General features: G+C 39.9%; 1 protein-coding gene across 3 annotated transcripts in view; it reads right to left on the bottom strand.

Moving 5' to 3' along the window:
- Positions 1–21,848, bottom strand: part of SUGCT (succinyl-CoA:glutarate-CoA transferase) — a gene marked incomplete at its 5' end in the record, with an annotated part of 675,080 nt that overhangs the window by 93,964 nt on the left and 559,268 nt on the right. For 2 of the 3 annotated variants that reach the window (XM_079711400.1, XM_079711401.1), the window contains one exon: positions 10,373–10,436. In XM_079711400.1, the coding sequence (XP_079567526.1) occupies positions 10,373–10,436 (64 nt within the window). Of the gene's footprint in view, positions 1–10,372; positions 10,482–21,848 lie in introns of all 3 variants that reach the window. The other variant, XM_079711399.1, reaches the window with a different exon arrangement.

Below are 21,848 nucleotides of genomic sequence, written 5' to 3'. Positions count from 1 at the left end.
CAACTGTAAAATGGACGTAATAATGTACGGCTTACTGGATCTTCCTAGAGATTAAACAAATCGTATGCATAAAGGGCTCGGGGGTGGGGAGAGAGAGAGAGAGAGAACTACTCAACAGATGTTCACTTACATTCCCTTGTTTCAAATTTGAATGTTCCACAGCAATGAAGCTATTAAAATCTATTCACAAAATACCTTATATGCAGTATTGTAAATTACATTTTTCCTTTAAACTGAAAGAATGCAAAAATCAATCTCATCAAAGCAAGAGGAGGCACTAAAAGGTAAAGTCAGTTACTTAAGTTCATGTATCAACTTGAAGGCCCAGCAACCAAGAGAATGCAGTTTCTGAAGAGTTTATGGGAGGTAAACTGTTGAGGATATTCTTTAAGTCTATATGGGGTAGTATTTCTCTAGCTTTTTGTGGCTACAGCATCTTGTTGATGCTTTTATCTCACTATACACGCTTCTGAAATCCCCCAAATGTCTTCTACTACCTTTTTTTTCATTTTTAATCTAATTAAAATTAGGTTTTCTCTTAATTGCTTGAAAAGCATATGGCTTCTTGCAATAAGCTGGAGTCTAGGGTTCATTGGAACACTTTCAACAGACACAGGGTTCTGAGTAGTTTTGACTAACGGGTCACCCACCCTGAGAGTCACGTGGCCACCGTGTCTTACATGATGCTCTGATGAAGGACACGTTGGGGAGCATTTCAAGGCCCCTCATCCCTCCCCCTCTAGGCAGTGTAGTAGTCTTACGCAAAGGATGAGCCCAGGGACACGGTGACTGCTAATGCCATACCAGATAAAGATATGACTATAGGGGGATATGGTCCCAAAAAAGTCGGTACACAGCTAACACAGAGAAGACAGCATTCGCTCCTGCTGAAAAGGAGATAAGCAATGAATTTCAAGACCCAGCTCAATGCCAAATAAATCCTTAAGGTTTGGAGGTGATGGCATAAGTGGGATATTGCACATGACCTCTCGGTTAGGTTAAAATATCTGAAGGTTCTTATTTAACCCTTTTACTACCATTTCTTCACCTCCACCAACACTTATTAATATTTACAGTACAGTGTGTGCCTCTTCAAAATTAAACTATAATCCTTTGAAATAAGAAGATAGCTAACTCTACTGATATTTTCTCTGGCTAAGTCTTCTTAACAGGAGTAAATCTTGACACCTTAAGGAACCATACTTAAAGAAAACAACTTTCCCCTGGGACTCAGCCCACTTGTCATCTCTTCATGGACCACAGAGTCCCTACCTGGCAATGCTGGAGGACAGCAAAGCCATTCCTCTCTCAGAGAGGACTAAAATGACCCCTTCTCCAACCCTAAATAAACCCAGCAATGAGGTCAAGCAACTCCTCCCGGCTGAAGCCCACTTGGAGGCAAAGTTAACGTCACTTCCTAATTATCCAAGTTAATTCCACAACATGGAAGTCCAAACTGGAAGATAATTTCAAGCCTTTTGTATTTAGCTATTACATAGTATCTGATTCTACTTCTCCAGCCAGTTTACGTGCTTAATTACATTTAATTAATTTATTCTTTAAAAATCTAGCATAAAGTCAGTATTTAAATTAGATCCAGAAAAAGACTTCTCTGGGTACCCAATGAAAGCTGGCAGCAGCGAATACAGCAACGACTCAAGAATTGATCCCAGAAAATGTTTGATCCACCTTTTAAGACGAAAATGACAAAAAATGCTTTACCATCGTTGAGACTTCCACTCTTCCTGTGCTTCCTGTGGCTTTTTATTTGTTTTTATTTTGCGTTGATTTCTGAGTTTGGGGTGGCATTCAGTGGTCTACTCAGATGATGTCAAATACACCTCTAACCTCAAGGGTCATTCTGCAGTGATACTTGAGAAAACACCCCAAACAATGTAGGAGTCCAATTAAGTATGCACCCAGGAAAATTCTTTAGCCATATTTAGAAATATAAATTTCTAAGAGTGAAAACAACTCTGCACCCCAGAACTTCATTGATAACTTAGGACTGATTTGGAACATGACTTTCCGGCCTTTTGGACAGATGCACTTATCTTAGCGCCTAGGTTGATGAAGATGGTTGAAGAGGAACAACTGAGATCTTGGCCACCTTCCCAGTCCCGAGTAACAGGAACGTGAATTCCCTGAGCGTGAAAGTCCAGCTCTCACGGAATATTTCTTCCTCATGGCACAGATAAGCATCGTTGATGGAGATCCCTAAGTCATATCAGCGATGGTAACTTGGCTCTTAGGGCTTCTCCAGTTCCTGATGGAAAGACATTCCTGGGGATGCTATTCACTCCTCCTGTTTCCTCCCTGCTCTCCTAGGAAGGAAAGTCACTCTGGCTATTCATTTCTCACTGAACAATGTCTATGACCCCGCCTCATGGGAACGGGATTTCCAGGGAAGGCTGCAGGCACTCTGTCAAATCACCTGAGAATATGCTGATTTATTTAACTCTCAGGGCCTTGCTGTGGGTTAAGGGTTTAATCAAGTTAAAAATAATTGAGGACTTTGAGAAGTACCATGGCTAGTCTATTCAAAAATCCACTTCCCTGCCAACTCTCTCTCATTCTGTTGACAGACTATAGACCCTTCTTTTCATCTTTCCTCTTTTTTACAGCTTAGCCTGGTCCCTGAAGGAGTATGATCTTTCTAGAACATAGATTATGCACTATACACAATGTGAAAACTTTGCACACTCTTCCTGTTGTCATCTGAAAGATTTTTCTACCTGGAAGAAATAACTTATCTCACCTTTCACTCTCAGATTGGTTTTACTTAGAATTCCTTATGAGAACCAACATATTTAAACTTTATGGAGGAAGATAAGCTGAAACTTTTGTGCCTCTTTAATTTGTCTTTTTCCCTAGTAAGATTTGTGACAGCTTTCCCCATTGCTGTTATCCGTTATCGAAATTTAACTAAACTTTGAGGATTTGTGATTTCAGAAGCATCATCTAATTTTCTATGTAAAGGGGGAAAAAAGCTAAAAGTAACAGGGAAAGCTGAAGGCGTGTATAGCACAGAAGAGGAAGATCTGTAACCATGCAAGAGACTAGGTGGTCACTCCATTTAGTATATGTACTTCAAACTAGAAACAAACTAAAGAAGTAAAATAGATCTCTTTCAGATAGCTTCCGCAGGTAGTCAATCTGTTCATAAAAAAATGCATACTGCTTTAAATTGCCACAAATCATCATTTTAGTTATTTTTCATCTAGTAGTTTTTTATCCTAACCATCATCCAGAAAACGTCTGTTAGGTACTTCCTTGGTACAGAGGGTGCTGGTTAGAGTTAAAATGACAGCATCTTTGCCCTTCAGGAGCTTTACAAAAGAAAGGTGTCTTAGATCATCACTTATAAAAAGTCTTGCAAAACATTCAGAAATACAGTATGTTAGATAATCAAATAAAGAAGTACATTCAGCTTCTTAAAAAGTCACTATAAAAATCCAAATGTCAATATTCGAATACTTTGGTTTGAGCTACATTAATTCATAGTGGTGACTGTTCTTCCTGTATCCAATGCCCACTAGCTAAAAATTGTTGCAGGTTCCAAATACGAATATTAAAATACTGTGGGGAAAAACTTAAGAAAAGTTTTATTTAAAAGAACTTAGAGCTGCTTTCTGAAAACACAGATCAAGGGACCAGCAGGCAAGGGTAATTCAATTTAAAATCATTTTGCACGATAGAAGACGGCTTCCCTCTCACAGCCCTGACACACTCACCACTCAAATACTCCCCAGAAGTGCTGCTGGAATCAAATGACCACCATGCACATTTACGGGGAGGTATTGGTAAAAGGTTATGGTGAGAAACTAGAGGTATGCATCAAACTCTATTTCAGTGACATCCTTTGAAGTTTGGAACTCAGCACCAAGGCTGTTCTGGCATCTACACAGTACACGGAAGGACAACGTGTTCCTTTCTGGCTAAAAGGCCAATAGCCAGCGGTATTATGAGAAGATGCAAATGGTGAGTGGCTCAGTGGAAAGTGGCAGTCCTTTGGAATGTGATAACTAGTGTAAGATCTTCCCACTAAAATCACAAATAAGGTGATGTTTATATGACGGCCCATCTCTTATTGAGGAAATGTGGTATGACCTTCAATGTCCTTCTTTACTTCCATAATTAACAAATGAGAATTTTATCAATTTCACAGTTTAAAATTCAGGACATTAGAAGTTTTATAAAAATTTTCAATGGAGTTAGAAGCATTTTAGAAATTATACCTAAAAGCAGTCAGTGAGAACACCTGCCGAGCCAGGTTTGAGATTCCTCCCAATCTCCTCCTCTGGGTCCCACTTCACCCCCAGATAGTAGAGACCTGAGACCTCAGCATAGATCTCCTTTACATTTTGATCTGTTTGTAATGTGATCATTAGCTCTGCCTGAGGTCTTATTCTCCTGGCCTCTGGCTACCTCTCCAGGGTCATCTCCATTCCTGCCCTTTCTCAGCTCCTCCAGCACCACGCTCAGCACCTCCTCGTCCCTCCCTCAGCCCACACCAGTTTGGCCCAGCTGACAACTGGTCGTAGGTCACGTGTCTGCTTACATTTCATTCACAGGGACACCTTTCCTGATCCCATGCTCTAGGTGAGGTCTCCCTCATCTGTGCTTTCAGGCCATCCTGCTGTTGCCTCTGGTTCTCCATGGAAACGCCCATCTCACTTCTCTGAATTTATTATTCAGAATAACAAAAAAATTCCCTGGCAAACTGTAAGCTCCATGAGTGACTGGGCCTGTCCTGGGTACAACCCTAACACCAGAGCTTCATATAACGTATGGGACACGGTAGGTTTCGTGAGTTAAGTTGTGTGCGTGAGTGTGGGTGTGTTTAAGGTTTTAGCACTCAACCATAGTTGCTCATAGTTAATTATGAGCAAATTAGTAGACTGTGCCCACTGTGCTGACACTTCTGTCACTAATCCAATGGTGAGCTAAAACTACTGACTGACTACTCCACTCACCAGGGACTCATAGAACACCAGATTACTTAAGCTGGGCAAAGAGAGATATGATGCATCTTCTCATTTATACTCCAATTAATAACTAGTTTTCTTTGTATCTTTCTACCTTTAACTATAAAATAGGATTTAAAGGTCGAATGAGAGAGTAGTTTAATAAACAATGTTTGAAAAAAGAATGATAGTATTAGCAGAACTACATCTCGTATTTAGAGATAATTCATGACTATTAACTAGTTTGCATGCTTTAACTATGACACGTATATACACAAATGAAATTTCTTAACTATTTACTAGAGATTGGAGGTGGTGGGAAACGATATGAAAAGGGAGCATGTTACAATAGATATAAATTAATAAAGGAGATAGTTTGGACTACACTACTTCATTTATTATTTTAATATTAGTAATGGTTACAAATATTGGAACAATGTATTAAGTGCTGACAATAATTATTTAAGTAGCAAAAAGAAATTTTGAAGAGGTAAATAATTTCCCGTTCCTGTTCAAAGTATCTTCAACATTGGTGGACGAGCACCTTTAAGGTTTTAATCAATTAGCACTCTCCTATACAGGAACTCTAATGTGAGAATCTGAGGGAATGCTGTGGATTTATACATCTCTAAAAAAGGTGCCATAAATACTGTTCTCCAAGAGACAAATTTCTCATAATGACTAAGATGGAAAATCCTTCAGGCAAATTAGTGCAACATGTAGAAAATTCAGTGCTGTTCACAAGAGATTCATGAATAACAAAGGTAATATAAATAAGTAGTTTTAATTATGATTTTCACTGTAAATATAAAGATGCAGACATATATGTAAATCAGCAGAACTACATTTAATGAATCCAAAAATGTGTGTCCACTGGCTAACTAGAAAACAGCGCAGCATAAACACCACTTTTAACTCCACCCACCTTTCCTGTTTTGGCAGATTCGCCTCACTGAGGCATTGTGGGAGAATCTGAGTTATTTCTACAGCATTCATGAGGTTCCCAATGAGGTCACTCCTTACAAAAAAAGGCGGAACTATCATCCGTAAATAATATCAATGAAAAGGACAAACCACAGGAAAATTTTAAATTATTTACTGATGAATTCTCTTTGCATTTAATATCTCATCCTGTCTGAGTGGTCTCTTACTGGGATACACTGAACTAGGAGATACGATAGCAACTTCTTATCTTATGTCTATGAGCAGAATTGTCTCTCCCCTTCATGGGGAGTCCGGACGTGCTGCCCTCAAAAGACACTCAGATACTAATTCCAAAAATAATCTAAACACATCCATTTCATCTCAAATCTGAGACTTCCTTTGTTGGTAATTCTATAGAGAGAATATAAGGTCAGTCAATAAGATAGACATACCAAAAAGATGCCTAAGCCCTATAAAAATTAAAGAAACAAAAATAAAAATTCCAAAAGGAGATTAAAAAGAGATTGCTGTAGACCTGAGAATTATATTGTAGTAAATTGAATATTGGGCCCTAGTTATTTACCCCTCCCTCTGCCCATGGCTTCACCATGTAACTTTACAGTTTCTCTTAAAAAGAGAGATATATTTTCCCCAACCCCATGTAGCCTAACACTTGCTTTGGCCAATGAGTTGTGGGCAGAAGGGTCTGTTAGTTCTGCAAAAGCTCTTAAGTGGCATTGGGGTTTCTGTTTGCCTTCTTGCTCTTCTGGCATTGCCATGAGAAGAAATGAGAGGCACATGGAGCAGAACTGGGCCTAACTCACACTGGAGCCAAGTCCAGCCAGACCTGCATCTAGAAGCAAAGCCACCCAGGCAAGTCCAGCCTAGATCAGTCGTCTACCATCCAATCCACATGCACGGAATAAATACATGCTTATGCTTGAATGTTACTGAGATTTTTGTGGTTATTTGTTACACAGCATTATTGTGAGAATAGCTAACTGATACACATACATTAAAGTGAGCAAAGAGGTATGCATTCTCCTTTAGGAGTCTGAAAAAATATTTCCTTCTTGATTGATTGTTTATTTATTTACCAAGGAAAGTCAGTAAATGCACATCTGACTGATAGAGAGTTACATCCAATGAGTTCATTCTAGGTTGGCCTCTGACTTACTTTTTCCCTTACTATCATGCTAATAACTGTTATTAACTTTCAAATGTTTACCTTATTCTCTCATGTGTTGGGGATATCAATGTGGTATGACCTCATCTGTAAACTTGTGGAATTAAATTAGATCAGTGTTTCTTGAATTATTCTTTAGGGACCCATGGTTCCAAAGAGGTGTTTGGAGGAGTATAGCATGATGAAAGCAGGGGAAAAAAGGTAAAGAGTTGGAGTGCTAACTTATCAATTGCAAAATTCGACTTTGATCTGTTTTAGATAGTTAGACTTCATTTGAGAAATCAGTTCCACTGTTTAAAAATTAAAGTTAAAAACTACTGGACAAAATGCTTTTTAAAGTCTTCTCATACTGAAAGCACTAGGATCACATTTTTTGCTTTGACTACCCCCTTCTCTTTCTCGCTATTACCATGTCCTTAATTTCAGATGCCAACTGTCACCTGAAGTCTTGTAATAACTTCCTAACTTGACTCCCTGCTTTAAGTTACAAGTTGTGTCATTTCACTCCTCTGCTTAAAACTAGAGTAAAACTAAACCTAGTGGGGCCTTGAGGCTCTGCTTCTCTCTTCAGTCTCCATTCCTGCCCCTCTTTCCTCACTACTTATTTATTTATTATTTAATTTTTAATTTTTTAATCTTTACTGGAGTATAATTGCTTTACAATGGTGTGTTAGTTTCTGCTGTACAACAAACAAAGTGAATCAGCTATATGTATACATATATCCCCATATTCCCTCCCTCTTGAGCCTCCCTCCCACCCTCCTTATCCCACCCCTGTAAGGTCGTCACAAAGCATCGAGCTGATCTCCCTGTGCTATGCAACAGCTCTGCTGTTGCACTTTACATTTTACATTTGGTAGTGTATATATGTCAACGCTACTCTCTCACTTTGTCCCAGCTTCCCCTTCCCTCCCGTGTCCTCAAGCCCGTTCTCTACATCTGCATCTTTATTCCTGCCCTGCCACTAGGTTCATCAGTAGCGTTTCTTAAGATTCCATATATGTGGGTTAGCATACGGTATTTGTTTTTCTCTTTCTGACTGACTTCACTCTGTATGACAGACTCTAGGCCCATCCACCTCATTACAAATAACTCAATTTCATTCCTTTTTTATGGCTGAGTAATATTCCATTGTATATATGTGCCATGTCTTCTTTATCCATTCATCTGTCGATGGACATTTAGGTTGCTTCCATGTCCTGGCTATTGTAAATAGTGCCGCAATGAACATTGTGGTGCATGACTCTTTTTGAATTATGGTTTTCTCAGGGTATATGCCCAGTAGTGGGATTGCTGGGTCATATGGTAGTTCTATTATTAGGTTTTTAAGGCACCTCCAAACTGTTCTCCACAGTGGCTGCACTAATTTACATTCCCACCAACAGTGTAGGAGGGGTCCCTTTTCTCCTCACCCTCTCCAGCATTTATTGTTTCTAGATTTTTTGATGATGGCCATTCTGACCAGTGAGAGATGATAACTCATTGTGGTTTTGCATTTCTCTTAGTGATGTTGAGCATCTTTTCATGTGTTTGTTGGCCATCTGTACGTCTTCTGTGGAGAAATCTTTCCTAACTTTCTGTTCTCGTTTAAAGCATACCCAGCTCTTTCCCACCTCAGAGCCTTCTCATAAGCTGGTCCCTCTGCTCGAATGCTCTTCCCCTATTCTTCAGTGTCAACTTCTAACTCTCCTTCAATTCTCAGTGTTCAAGTCATCCTCTCAGAGAGGCTTTTTCTGATCAACCTAAACTATCACAGGTCCCTCTGTCCCCATTACTCTCTATGATGCACACTGTTCATACCCCTTCTTTGCACTTATCATGACTTACAGTTATAGGAACATTTGTTGGTTGCTTTTATTATATGACTTTCCATTGAGTATGAGCTTCATGTGGCCAAGGGCCAAGTTACCTGGTTTATTTTTGCATTCCCAGGACCCAGAGCCTGGCACATAGTACATACTCAATAATATAAATGAATAAATGACTTTCTTAGCTTTTATCAACATTCTTTTTTCCCACTACTTTTCTATGTCATATAGCATTTCCCTGTTAACATGTGATCCCAGTTTCTGATATGCTTATACCTGCTCTCTCTCTTAGTTACCTCCCTTAATTCATGTATAACGTTCCTTATACTCCTGAATATCAGAACTTTCTCCTTCAATTTGCTTTATTCATCATACTTCCTTCCTCTCATTCTTTTTGTTGGCCAGTGGCCATGATCTGATCTGTTCTAGGACATTATTATCCAGCTGATCCCAAATCTTACAATTAGGTTATACCCACAACCAACTTAACAATAGCAATTATTCAAGAAATGAGATCTGATACCTATAGAAGTAAATACTTCTGTCATTTGACAGACGTGACTGAGGGATTTGGGAAATACCCAAATTTCAAGCAAGGCGACCAGGATATAGTTTCAGGAAAACAATGACCAAAGTTATATTCTAACTAATTTCCTTATTCTCTGTCAGAAGAAGAGAAAAAAAATGTGTATGATTTTTGTATAGCCTAGAAAATAGGGATGCAATGGACAAGAATGTGGAGTGTCTTTCTAGCAATGATCAGAGTAGAGGCAGCAGATCTGAGGAACGGTAATGTCACGATCACTAGAGAAGTGCAGTCTGTTGGGGCCAATGGGTCGATCACAAGCTCTCACTACAATTTGGATGCTCTGAGAGTCAGGCCTGAGGTTTCTCCCTAGAAGTGAAAAACCTGGCACTTTGGCTTAAGGCCAAAATGTCTTCAGTGAGTTTGTTTGATATGAGTCAAGTTACAAAAATTCAATATATTCTGAGTTTACTGAAAACATTTAGTTCCTTGATCGACAAAGCTAAGATCCATACCTTAAACCACAGTTCAGAAAAAAAAAAAAAAGAAAAAAAAATGCCCTGGCCTGAGCAGTCAGTAGCCTTGCTTGGACACCACCTCTATGGTGCCTGGCTTTCTTTCTCATTCTCATACAAACCAAGCGTAATTTCAGAACATTTTCCATATCTATCGCCATCTATCTGTTGGCCATAAAGCACTTGTGTGAGTACGTGATTCCACAGAATGGAGTTAGGTAATACAAGCATTTTTTTGTCACCCAGACAATCAGAGAGAAGACACAAGTCCACAGCCTCAGCAAACACGCTTGTGGGTATGATTCTAGGGTTCCCCTTTTATCCAAAATGAAAAGTTTAGATAATGTCTAGACAAGTTGTTTGGAGGGTCATCAGCTACTTGCAGTGATCAGCACAAGGAACAAGTTCATGAAGGAAGGAGTTACTAAAAATAAAAATTTTCAAACCTGGGATTGATATCTTCCCCACAGTCGGATGTTTCATCTCCATAACAAGGCCATTGTGCAACACCTTAAAATGTAAAAACAGAGAGAAAAATAACTTACAAAGTAAAATTATCTTCAATCTCAAGGAATATGCAAAGCCACCTGTTCAATCCATTGAAGAAAGATATTGTGAAACAGATTTTTTAAAACATCTTTATTGGAGTATAATTGCTTTACAATGGTGTGTTAGTTGCTGCTGTATAACAAAGTGAATCAGCTCTATGTATACATATATCCCCATATCCCCTCCCTCTTGCGTCTCCCTCCCACCCTCCCTATCCCACCCCTCTAGGTGGTCACAAAGCACCGAGCTGATCTCTCTGTGCTATGCGGCTGCTTCCCACTAGCTACCTATTTTTCATTTGGTAGTGTATAATATATATGTCCATGCCACTCTCTCACTTGAAATGTTACTTTGAAAGTAAATATTTGAGGTTAAAATGTTTCCATCTTATATGAAACCCAGTGAAGCCAAAAAGAATTAGAAGACTCAGGGCTAGCAAACTTGACTTTTATAAAGTCTTCCCACCCTTAAAAATGTTATTTGCTCCTAAATATAGGGTATGATTTCCCCCCTTTCATCTATGCTTGATCCTCTGAATATTAAAGCTCAGCCTTCTCCTGCATGACCTCATAGCAGGATTGGGCCAAGGTCAACTGCAGAAGGACAGGATGGGAGGAACCAGGAACTGGAAGAGAGGAGCCCTGGGAGTTTATTCAGCAGAAGGGATGGGGAGTCAGTCCAGTTTGAAAGGTGAATCAGAGTATCCAGAAGGCCCAGTGACTGTGGGAAGTAGACAGATCAGAGCTGCTGTGACAAGCAATGAGCAGAGACAGCTGACAGGGAGTACAGCGTAGGACCAGGTCAGAGGCCTGAGCAGGAGACTGAAACCAGAGATGTTCCCAGTGGTAACAAGACCTTACTCATAAGACTAGCTTTCATAACTAGGACTCCACTACCCTGGAGTCAGGGGGATGGAGACAACTGAGAAAACAAAAAGCCAGGAACCCCATCCTAGAGAGCTGATTCAATCTCATGCATTGGACCAAGATAGGTATTTGGTGTCCCATCAAGAACACAAGGTAGACTTGACCTCGGGGTTAAGACTCAAGGCAGTTACTAGGACAGGGACATTCTAGCAGAGCCCAACCAACAGAAATGTGACTTGATGCTGAATTGCTCGGCTACTGAAACAGAGCTACTGAAATCCTTGGCACCGGAGTTTAAATCCTTTAAACTACATAAATCCTTGGCTGTAGTTTTTCCCAGGGGGTGGGCAGGAAAAGAAAATCTGCCAGAGATCAAGTACCCTCCAGCTGTAGGTAAAGGATGAGATGAGGGTATGGAACTAGATTCTAGAACATAAAACATGAATTACTGGAGGCAAAATGTCTGTCATACACAAAGGGAAATGCTACAGAGTTGTCTTCTTTTGTTAGTTTAGTTTTTAACAACTGGAGGCTACCTGAGTATACTGTCTCAAAGAACCCCCAAATTCAGTGTTTTATTACTATTACTGGATCTTCAGTGAGACACATATAGGTGACTTACATATGAACAGTGCTTCACCTGTACTATCTACCAAATGCAGAGCTTCTCTCTTCCCGTTCCATACAAAGAAGTATTTCAGTGGCCCAGAGAACTTGTGGACCACAATTTCATGCTAATACCCCAAAGAGTAGCAGCAGTAATGGTTCTCTAGCATTTGGAGCCTCAGGTAAAAGCAAGATCTGCACATGCCTATCCTATCATAATCTTGCCACAGAGCAAAAGAGCATGAAATAAATAAACCAATAAAAATGTTTTCTCACTTGGAATACTCAGGGAGAGAGGACAGATTTCTTGGCTTTTATCCATTTCTGGTGAGCTTCTTGATGACGCTATGGAATAAGCCATCCATACGACAACCTCCTGGATGACTTTTTAAGGTTAGAACTGTAACTCTGCTATGGCTAAATATCCTGGCTTCCACTGTTTTCTTTGGGCATGGTCACCACTTTGGGGGCAATGCTCTTTACACGACCACGTCAAATCTCCCCATTATGGGTGATGCCACACCATAAGGAGATCTTTCCAGGGATGCCTTGCCTTTCTTTTGGAATTGCCAGTTTTGCACCCAAGAGCTGGCCAGAGAAAATTCTTGCCGGCGTTCGAGCTGTGCTATAATTTAATTCTGGTGTGCCTCATTCTCAGCACCCGCCCAGCACAGCCTCCTCCTTCGTGGGGGTGAGGGCTAAAAGCCAACGCGAGGTGCTAAATCTCAGTTCTACTGAGGACAGGAACAAAAATACCACGCTAAATTTCACTCGAAACAATTATCTGCACACTGAATCATTCTTCTCTTCTCGTATCTCTGTTGCCCTCCTGACTACCTCTTTGTAATAACGCTGCAGTGCTACTCACAAAAGACAAAAGTGAGTGTTCTCAGCTAAATATAACTCAACTGATAGTGTTAAAATTAATTAACGCTGAATTTTAATCATGTAGCAAACGTTAAGTGTCAAACGTGAAGGGGTAGTTGTTAAAGGTCAAGGGACATACGTCAAAGTTTGTAAAGCAAAAGCTAGCAGTTGATTGAAGTTTTTCATGGAAGCAGCTTAAGGAGTGCAGTTCCTTCAGCCCTAACCCTCACTGCTGTCTATAGGTGATATTCCCAATATGAAACTTTCTTATCTAACTGGATCAATTCCTTTGCATTGACAATTGTTCAGTTTTAAGCCGAAATGCAAATTCTTCTTACGCTTGAAAGGAAGGTAACTGCAGCCTCTCATTTGCTGTAGTATTTTATACAATTATGAGGCAAATGGGCTAGTCTGAGCTCCCATCTTCAGAAAGAATTGACTTATCTCCCTGCTTGGTTGCCACCCACCTTTTTCTGTGAAGTCTGAGGTCCATCAAATTCCATTGGCTTTCTTCATGAATCAGGTCAGATTATCTCAGAACAACTGAGGCTGTGGCACTGCTGTCCCTGGAAACCTTGCCTGATGACTCGGAACCTTGGAAAACTCTCCAGCCTTGTTTGTGGGGCAAGTCCTGCTCTGCTTCGTAACGTATTCAAGAATCTCAGAACCCAGGCAGTCTGTCTGGATTTTCACATAACTCTCTCCCGCTGCACTTCAGGCCTGTGTCGCATCCTGACTTCACGGGAAATGCAGGAACTGCCACTTGTCACCATTTGTATAACATTTCTTTGGGAATAGTTACTAAATGTTTCCTTTTCCTTTTCTCATCCAGGTGCAGTGCCCCATTCTCTACTACCTTAACCAAGAAATTCAAATGTAAAGTGCTTCTTTTTCTGACCATTAACAGCAGAATGGGGACCTCAGGCTTAGGGACCTCAAACTGCCATTTTCCTTGAAGGAAATTTCATGCCTGGAACCGCAGTCTGGCCATTCAGGATAGTCTTTGTTTCATAATTAGTTATTTTAAAATAAGGCAAGGGGCCTCCCAAGAACTCCGATGTGGACTTTGTCCTTCTCTTACTTATTTTATCCTCCTTCGGTCTTTCATGGATCGGTAGCTCTTCTAACTTTCATTTCTTCTTGAAATTTCAAAAGCCTATTCTTGACAAGAATAGAATTGTAGACACTTCACCCATCTTTCTAGCAAAGTATCAGGCCTATTTAAAATAAGGTCTCTCTTCTTCAAGAGTTTAACAGATTGACAGCCTAATGACAGAGTCAAATGGTAATGTATTAATGATGGGGGGAAGAGAAAAATGTATACCTTAAAGCAATGTGGGAAATAAAATTTTAAGTGGAAGTGAGAAAGTCTTTTTATAAAATCCTATGGCAGGAATGGCAGCAAAAAGTCTGTAATACAGCAGTAGCAAGAAAAAAAAAAGTTGAAAAAACCAAAAATCAATACTAACTATATAAGCAGTGAAAATCTCTACGGAAAGCAAGAGATCTGAGTCCAGAGTAGAATTAGCAAGCCATATTCAAATAAAAAGAGTGCTAGCATTAAAAGATGGACACAAATGATATGGGTGAAGACCTTATCAAAAATCAATGGGGGGCTTCCCTGGTGGTGCAATGGTTAGGAATCCGCCTGCCAGTGCAGGGGACACAGGTTCCATCCCTGGTCCAGGGAGATCCCACATGCCGCGGAGCAACTAAGCCCATGCACCACAACTACTGAGCCTGCGCTCTAGAGCCTGCGCGCCACAACTACTGAGCCCGTACACTACAACAACTGAAGCCCGCGTGCTCTAGGGCCCATGCTCTGCAACAAGAGAAGCCACCACAAGTGAGAAGCCCGCGCACCACAATGAAGAGTAAGCCCGCACTCGCCACAACTAGAGAAAGCCCGCGCGCAGCAACAAAGACCCAACATGCCAAAAAAAAAGTCAATGTAATACCCTCAATGACATTAACAATGATGCACAAAAGATAATCGATCTATCCATTCACTATGAATAGAGACATGACCTATCAATTCAATTTGACAAACATCATAGAGCACCTACATACTAGACGATATGGAAGGGCTGAGACTAAAAAAGATGAATGAACTGGCATTCAAAGTGCCTATAATTGGAAGGTAGGCAATGAGACTTGAGCCAATTTTTTTTTTTTTTTTTTTTTTTTTTTTTTTTTTTTTTTTTTTGCGGTAGGCGGGCCTCTCACTGTTGTGGCCTCTCCCCTTGCGGAGCACAGGCTCCGGAGCACAGGCTCAGCGGCCACGGCTCACGGGCCCAGCCGCTCCGCGGCATGTGGGATCCTCCCAGACCGGGGCACGAACCCGCGTCCCCTGCATCGGCAGGCGGACTCTCAACCACTGCGCCACCAGGGAAGCCCTTGAGCCAATTTTTATAACAGTGTACGTTCCATAATGAAGGAGTAATATCCAATGAGCAAAAAGTAAGTAACTGTCTACCTTGGAGGAAGCTGAGGTTGTAGGTCAAGGAGGTCAGTAAAAGTCACAGAAGAAGATATTGAAATAAAACATGAGGTTGACAATTACAATGATAAGTATAATAATGGCAGCTATTGCTCAACAAAACTCCTTAAGGGTCAGGCATTGTGTTAGGAGCTAAAAGTTACCTCTTAGTGAGAGGATTAACTAGACTAGGTAGAATTACTATCACCTGCATTTCCACTGATAAAGTGATGGAAGCCTAAAGAGGGTAAATACTTGCCCAAGGTTTCATAATTAATAAGTGGCTGACCTTGGATTATAATTTAGGTGTATCTGATCCTAAACTCTTAGCTAGCTGGACACATAGTAAAAGAAAAAAATAGACGAGCAAAATTTGATTTACCATTAAAATAACTAGCTGATGTGGTCAATTCTGTAAAATAAATCAGTCAGTTCATTGCGGGGAGGGGAAAGGTAATCCGCCAAATGGCTGGCTTTGCACCATGCAGCCCAATTAATTAATGAACTGAACTGTTCCCTTCTAGGTAGCCAAGGATAGTCTGGCTCCCACAGAAATAAAGGCTGTGGAAAGAGGAAGGATTTTGGTCCCAGCCTAGTGCAGATGTTGAAGGGGACAGACCTAGAGGGTGACCTTGGGCAAGACACAAGTTCTCTGAGGCTCAGAACCCTCCTCAGTCAAAAGGGGGCAATGATACCTGTATCTCAGGCATTTGTAAGGATTAAATGAGATGAGGAGTGTAGAGCAGTGAGCATGGTGCCTTGGACAGAGTAAGCTCAAGATAAATGGCAACTGTTTATCATTATTGATAGACTAGGTTAAACTCTGGCTCCACCAAGGATGAGCTGTGTGGCTTTGGGGTACATTCACTCATGCAACAAACAAATGTTAAATGTATTCACGGTCATGAATAATAATAAGTATTAAATGCATATTAATGTGCTGGACATTGTTAAGTGCTAAGGAAAAACTGGGTCACAGAACAAGCAAGGTCCTTGCCCTCAAAAAGCTTATAGGCCTGTAAGGGAGACTTCTGAATTAAATGATACACACTGGTCTATTATTATTACATAATATCTGTTTAGTTCTCTGTTATATTTCCAGTGCCTTGAACATTATCTGGCACTAACTGGTAGATGCTCAACAGTATTTTATAGGATCTATTGAATTAAATTTATTTATTTGTTTGTTTGTTTAATTAAGTAGCAAGTAGCTCCTCCTGGTTTCTTCATTATATGGGTGGAGGAGTGGTAGGGAGTTCTCTGTTTTAAGCTTTTAATAAATACCTAAAGTTCTCTAGACACAGAACTATTTTACTGGGTTTCCAAAACATGTTCACTTTTAAGAACTTAGTTATTAAGTCCCATTGTTGCCCTGCAATTCCCTCAGTTTCCTAAAGCTTTCCAGGTGATCTTGAATCTGTCCTAGATACTGCACATTCCAGAGGCCATGCTGAAGAAGCTCTGCAAGGATCATGGCCATTAACCATGAAGAAAACCCAGAAAGGGTGACCTATGAATTCAGCAGAAACAACGGGCACGCACATTATACATGTACAGTCAATCTGCCACACTGAAGACAATAATCATAGCGTTCTAATTCGTTGGGAAAACTCAGAAAACCATTTTCAAAATATGCAACAGTAGGCTCCCCTGGTGGCGCAGTGGTTGAGAGTCTGCCTGCCGATGCAGGGGACACGGGTTCGTGCCGTGGTCTGGAGGATCCCACATGCCATGGAGCGGCTGAGCCCGTGAGCCATGGCCGCTGAGCCTGCGTGTCCACAGCCTGTGCTCCGCAACGGGAGAGGCCACAACAGTGAGAGGCCCGCGTACCACAAAAAAAAAAACAAAAACAAACAAAAAAAAAGCAATAGTATCTTAGGAAGCAAAAGAAGCACTGGAGTAATCTCATTTATTGTATAGTATATTTTATCAATGTAGTCATTCCTTTAGCTCAACAGAAAATAACCTTGGAATAATACTTGAAAAGTTACGTAATCAAAGGCATAACTTACAATTAACCAGTTAAAAGTTAATTCAACTGTTACTGAAAACTATGACTACAAAAAATGCAAAAATAACATATAAATTCATTAAAGAATTGACATGTAATCTCCTAACTTTACTTACATAATGGAAATCAGATTTAAATGCTGACATTTTTGGTTTTCTTATTTCTTTTGAAACAACTACTGTAACCTTTTTGCTGGTGCTAATAATGCACACGACTCAGACTTTTCTTTCTTTTCTCTAATTAAAAATATGAATACTAATCATCCAAAGAGGTATTATAACATATATTATTGTTGGAGTGCTAACAAAATGAACACCCATGCACCCAACACCCAGCTTCAGAAACAGAACATCACCAAAATGTTTAAAGCCCCAAGTTTGTCCCAGTCCCTCCCTCCTCTATCACCAAATAATCACTCTCCTAAATTTTTTATCATTTCCTTACTTTTTAAATATTTGTACTCCATATTCATTTTCTCGAACAATTTAGTGCTTGTTTCCACCTATTTATAACATGTATATCAGTGAAATCCTGAGTGTGTATTCTTCTCTGATTTGCTTTTTCTCTTAACATTGTTAGTGAGATTCATCTATTTTGAAGCTTGTGGCCATGGAACAATTATGGCCATTAATGTAAAGTATACTATTATACAAATGTATCGTAATGTATTAATTCATTCTGCTCTTACGCTGTTTCCAGTTATTTCACCATGCAAGCAATGCTGCTATTAACCCATCTCTTCATGCAACATATACCTAGAGCTAGAATGGCAAAGACTTAGAGCACATGCATCTCAACTTGTTAGGTAATTTCAACTTATTTTTCTAATTGGTTTACCAACCATTCCCACCAGCAATGAATATTATTTTCAGTTGCTTTACATCCTTAGCAAAACTTGATATCATCAGAGTGCCAGTCTAATCACTGTGAAATGTTATCTTATTGAGGCTTTAGAGTGTATTTTCTGTTTTTTTTTTTTCGCGGTACGTGGGCCTCTAACTGTTGTGGCCTCTCCCGTTGCGGAGCACAGGCTCCGGATGGGCAGGCCCAGCGGCCATGGCTCACGGGCCCAGCTGCTCCGCGGCATGTGGGATCTTCCCGGACTGGGGCACGAACCCGTGTCCCCCTGCATCGGCAGGCGGACTCTCAACCACTGCTCCACCAGGGAAGCCCTAGATTGTATTTTCTTGATTACCAATAAGGTTGAGTATATTTTCCCTGCTTAATAGCTATTTATATTTCTTCAGTGAAACACTTGTTCAAATCATTTGCATGTTTTTCTATTGGCTTAATTATTTTTTTCTCATTTATTCATAGAGTTCTTTACATATTCCAGTTATGAATCCCTCATTGGAACATAAATTGAAAATATTACGGCTTTATTTCTCACTCACTTGCTGATGAAAGAAATCAAAGAGGACTTAAATAAATGGAGAAGCGTACCATGTTCTTGGACTGGAAAACTCAAGACAGTAAAGATGTCAGTTCTCCTCAGATTTATCTATAGGTTTACGCAATTCTTACCAAAATCCCAGCAAAGTTTTTTGTGTATATAAAGAAGCTTATTCTAAAATTTATTTGGAAAGACACAGGACCCAGAATAGCTTAAACAAGAATAAAGTGAAAGGGGGGGCTTCCCTCGTGGCGCAGTGGTTGGGAGTCCGCCTGCCAATGCAGGGGACACGGGTTCGTGCCCCGGTCCAGGAGGATCCCACATGCCGTGGAGCAGCTGGGCCCGTGAGCCATGGCCACTGAGCCTGCGTGTCCGGAGCCTGTGCTCCGTAACGGGAGAGGCCACAGCAGTGAGAGGCCAGCGTACCGCAAAAAAAACACCAAAACAAACAAACAAACAAAAAAAGTGAAAGGGAATCAGTCTACCTGATATTAAGGTATACTATATAGTTGCTATATACTTTAAGAGAGTATGGTATTGGCAGAGGGATGAACACATAAATCAATGGAACAGAATAGATGTCAGACATATATCCACACAAACATGCCCAAATAATGCCTGACAAAGGTGTAAAGGAAGAAGGATAGACTCCTCAACAAGTGGTATTGGAACAATTAGGAAGAAAAAAAACAAAAAAAACACCCCAACCTAAATCTCATCTCATAACTCATACAAAAGTTAACTCAAAGTGGATCATGGACTTCACTGAATAATTTAAAACTATAAAATTTAGAAAGGAATCTTTGGTATTGCTCTACAAAAGATCATGTTAAGGGGATGAAAAAAGCTAAGACTAGGAGAAATATTTGCAAGCAATATATCTGATAAAGGACTAATATCTGGTATATATATAAAGAATTCTTACAACTTAAGAGTAAAAAGCAATCTAATTAGAAAACAGGCAAAAGACATAAACAGACATTTCACTCAAGAGGCTATACTGATGGTAAATAAGCACATGAAAAGATGTTCAATATCATTAACCATTAGAGAGTTGCAAACTAAAAGCACAAGGAGATATGACTATACATCTATCAGAATGGCCACGATTTTTTAAAGTGACAGCAAATATTGGCAAAGAGAAACTGGATCACTCATACATTTCTGGCGAGAATGTAAAATGGGATAGCCTTTGTGGAAAACAGCTTGGCAGTTTTTTAAAAAGTAAACGTGCAGCTGCATACGACCCAGCAGTTGCATTCCTGAGCATTTCTCCTTGATAAAGTCAAAGTTATGTTCATACAAAAAACTGCACTTCAATGTTCATAGAGCTTTATTTGTAATAGCCAAAAATCGGAAACAACACAGATGTCCTTCAACCAGTGAATCATTAAGCCAACTGCGGTACATCCATAGTATGAAATACTCACAGACGATGAAAAGGAACAGACTATTGACTCATACAGCAACCTGTATGAATCTTGAGGGAATTATGCTGAGTGAAAATGGCCAGCCCCCAAGGGTTACATAGTATATAATTCCATTTACATAGCAGTCTTGAAATAATAAAATTCTAGAAATAGAGAATAGATTAGTGGTCAAGGTTAGAGGAGAGATGGGAGTGGAGGAGAGGAAGGTGGGTGTGGCTTTAAAAAGGCAACAGGAGGGATTCTTGTGATGGAACTGTTCTGTATCTTGACTGTATCAATGTCAATATCCTGGTTGGGATGTTGTAAGATAGTTTTGCAAGATGTTACCCTTCCCAGAACCAGGGTAAAAGGTGCATGAGATCTCTCTGTATTATTTCTTACAACTGCATGAGAATCTACAATTTTCTCAAAATAAAAAGTTTTATTTTCAGATGTTTTAAATTTGGATTTCCATAGTTTGTTTTTTGAAAAACTGAATTGAATTTTGTGTATAACCTGAAAAGGAATTTGATTTCGTTTTTTCCCTTAGAACAATTTTGAGCAGTCCTTTTTTCCTTATGAATAGGCAATACTAGCTCTGTTGCAAATCATTTCTACACATGTTGGGCTCTTTGTCCTGTCCTAAGGGTCTGTTTGTCTGCCCTGCTGCAGACACCACACTGACTAAATCACTGTAGATTTATCGTAAGTACCAGTGTTTCATTTGTCAAGGTTCTCACCCCACCCCTGCCTTATCCTTTGTTTTCAGGGGTTCCTGGCCCTTTACTCTTCTCTATAAATTTTAACGTCAACCTGTCAAGTTCCAGGAAAACCCCATTGGGCAGAAATAATAACCTTACAATGTTACTGTACTCCCCATTAAACATTTACTTTAATAATTTCCATTTATTTAAGTCGTTTTTAATATTTTTATAAAGTATAAGCATTTTTCCATAAAGGATTTACACATTTTTCATTAGCTTTATCCCTAACAAAAACAATCTATTTTAGCTGATACAGTAAAATGAATCATTTTTTAATAGAAAACTTTGTTTATTGCTAGCATATAGAAATGAAATTAACTTTAAAATTTTGATTTTATATCTGGCAAACACTCTTTTTTTTTTTTTTTCTTTTTCTTTGGCTGCTTTGGGTCTTCATTACTATGTGCAGGCTTTCTCTAGTTGCTGAGAGCAGGGGCTACTCTTTGTTGCAGTGTGCAGGCTTCTCATTGCGGTGGCTTCTCTTGTTGCGGAGCACGGGCTCTAGGTGCGTAGGCTTCAGTACTTGCAGCACACGGGCTCAGTAGTTGCGGCACGTGGGCCCTAGAGTGCACGGGCTTCAGTAGTTTTGGCTCATGGGCTCTAGAGCACAGGCTGAGTAGTTGTGGCACACAGGCTTAGTTGCTCTGTGGCATGTGGGATCTTCCCAGACCAGGGATGGAACCCATGTCCCCTGCACTGGCGGGTGGATTCTTAACCACTGCACCACCAGGGAAGTCCTAAACACTCTTATTAATTTGTAGATTCTGTTAGATTTTCTATAAAATTAATTATATTATCTCTGAATAATTATAGTTTTGGTTTTCCGTTCTAATTCTTATAACTTTTATTTGTTTTTTTTATATTGCTGGCTAGGACTTCCAGTAAATTGGTGGAGTCTTAGTAGAAAGCATTTTTATCTTTTTCCCAGTTTTAAAGGAAATACACTTAATGTTTCATCATTATGTTTGCACCAAGGTA

This window comes from Hyperoodon ampullatus (genome assembly GCF_949752795.1).
Source record: "Hyperoodon ampullatus genome assembly, chromosome: 9".
In the NCBI taxonomy this organism is placed as follows: Eukaryota; Metazoa; Chordata; class Mammalia; order Artiodactyla; family Ziphiidae; genus Hyperoodon; species Hyperoodon ampullatus.
The sequence above is the reverse complement of the archived record's forward strand: the minus strand, read 5'-3'. Positions and strand labels throughout refer to the sequence as shown.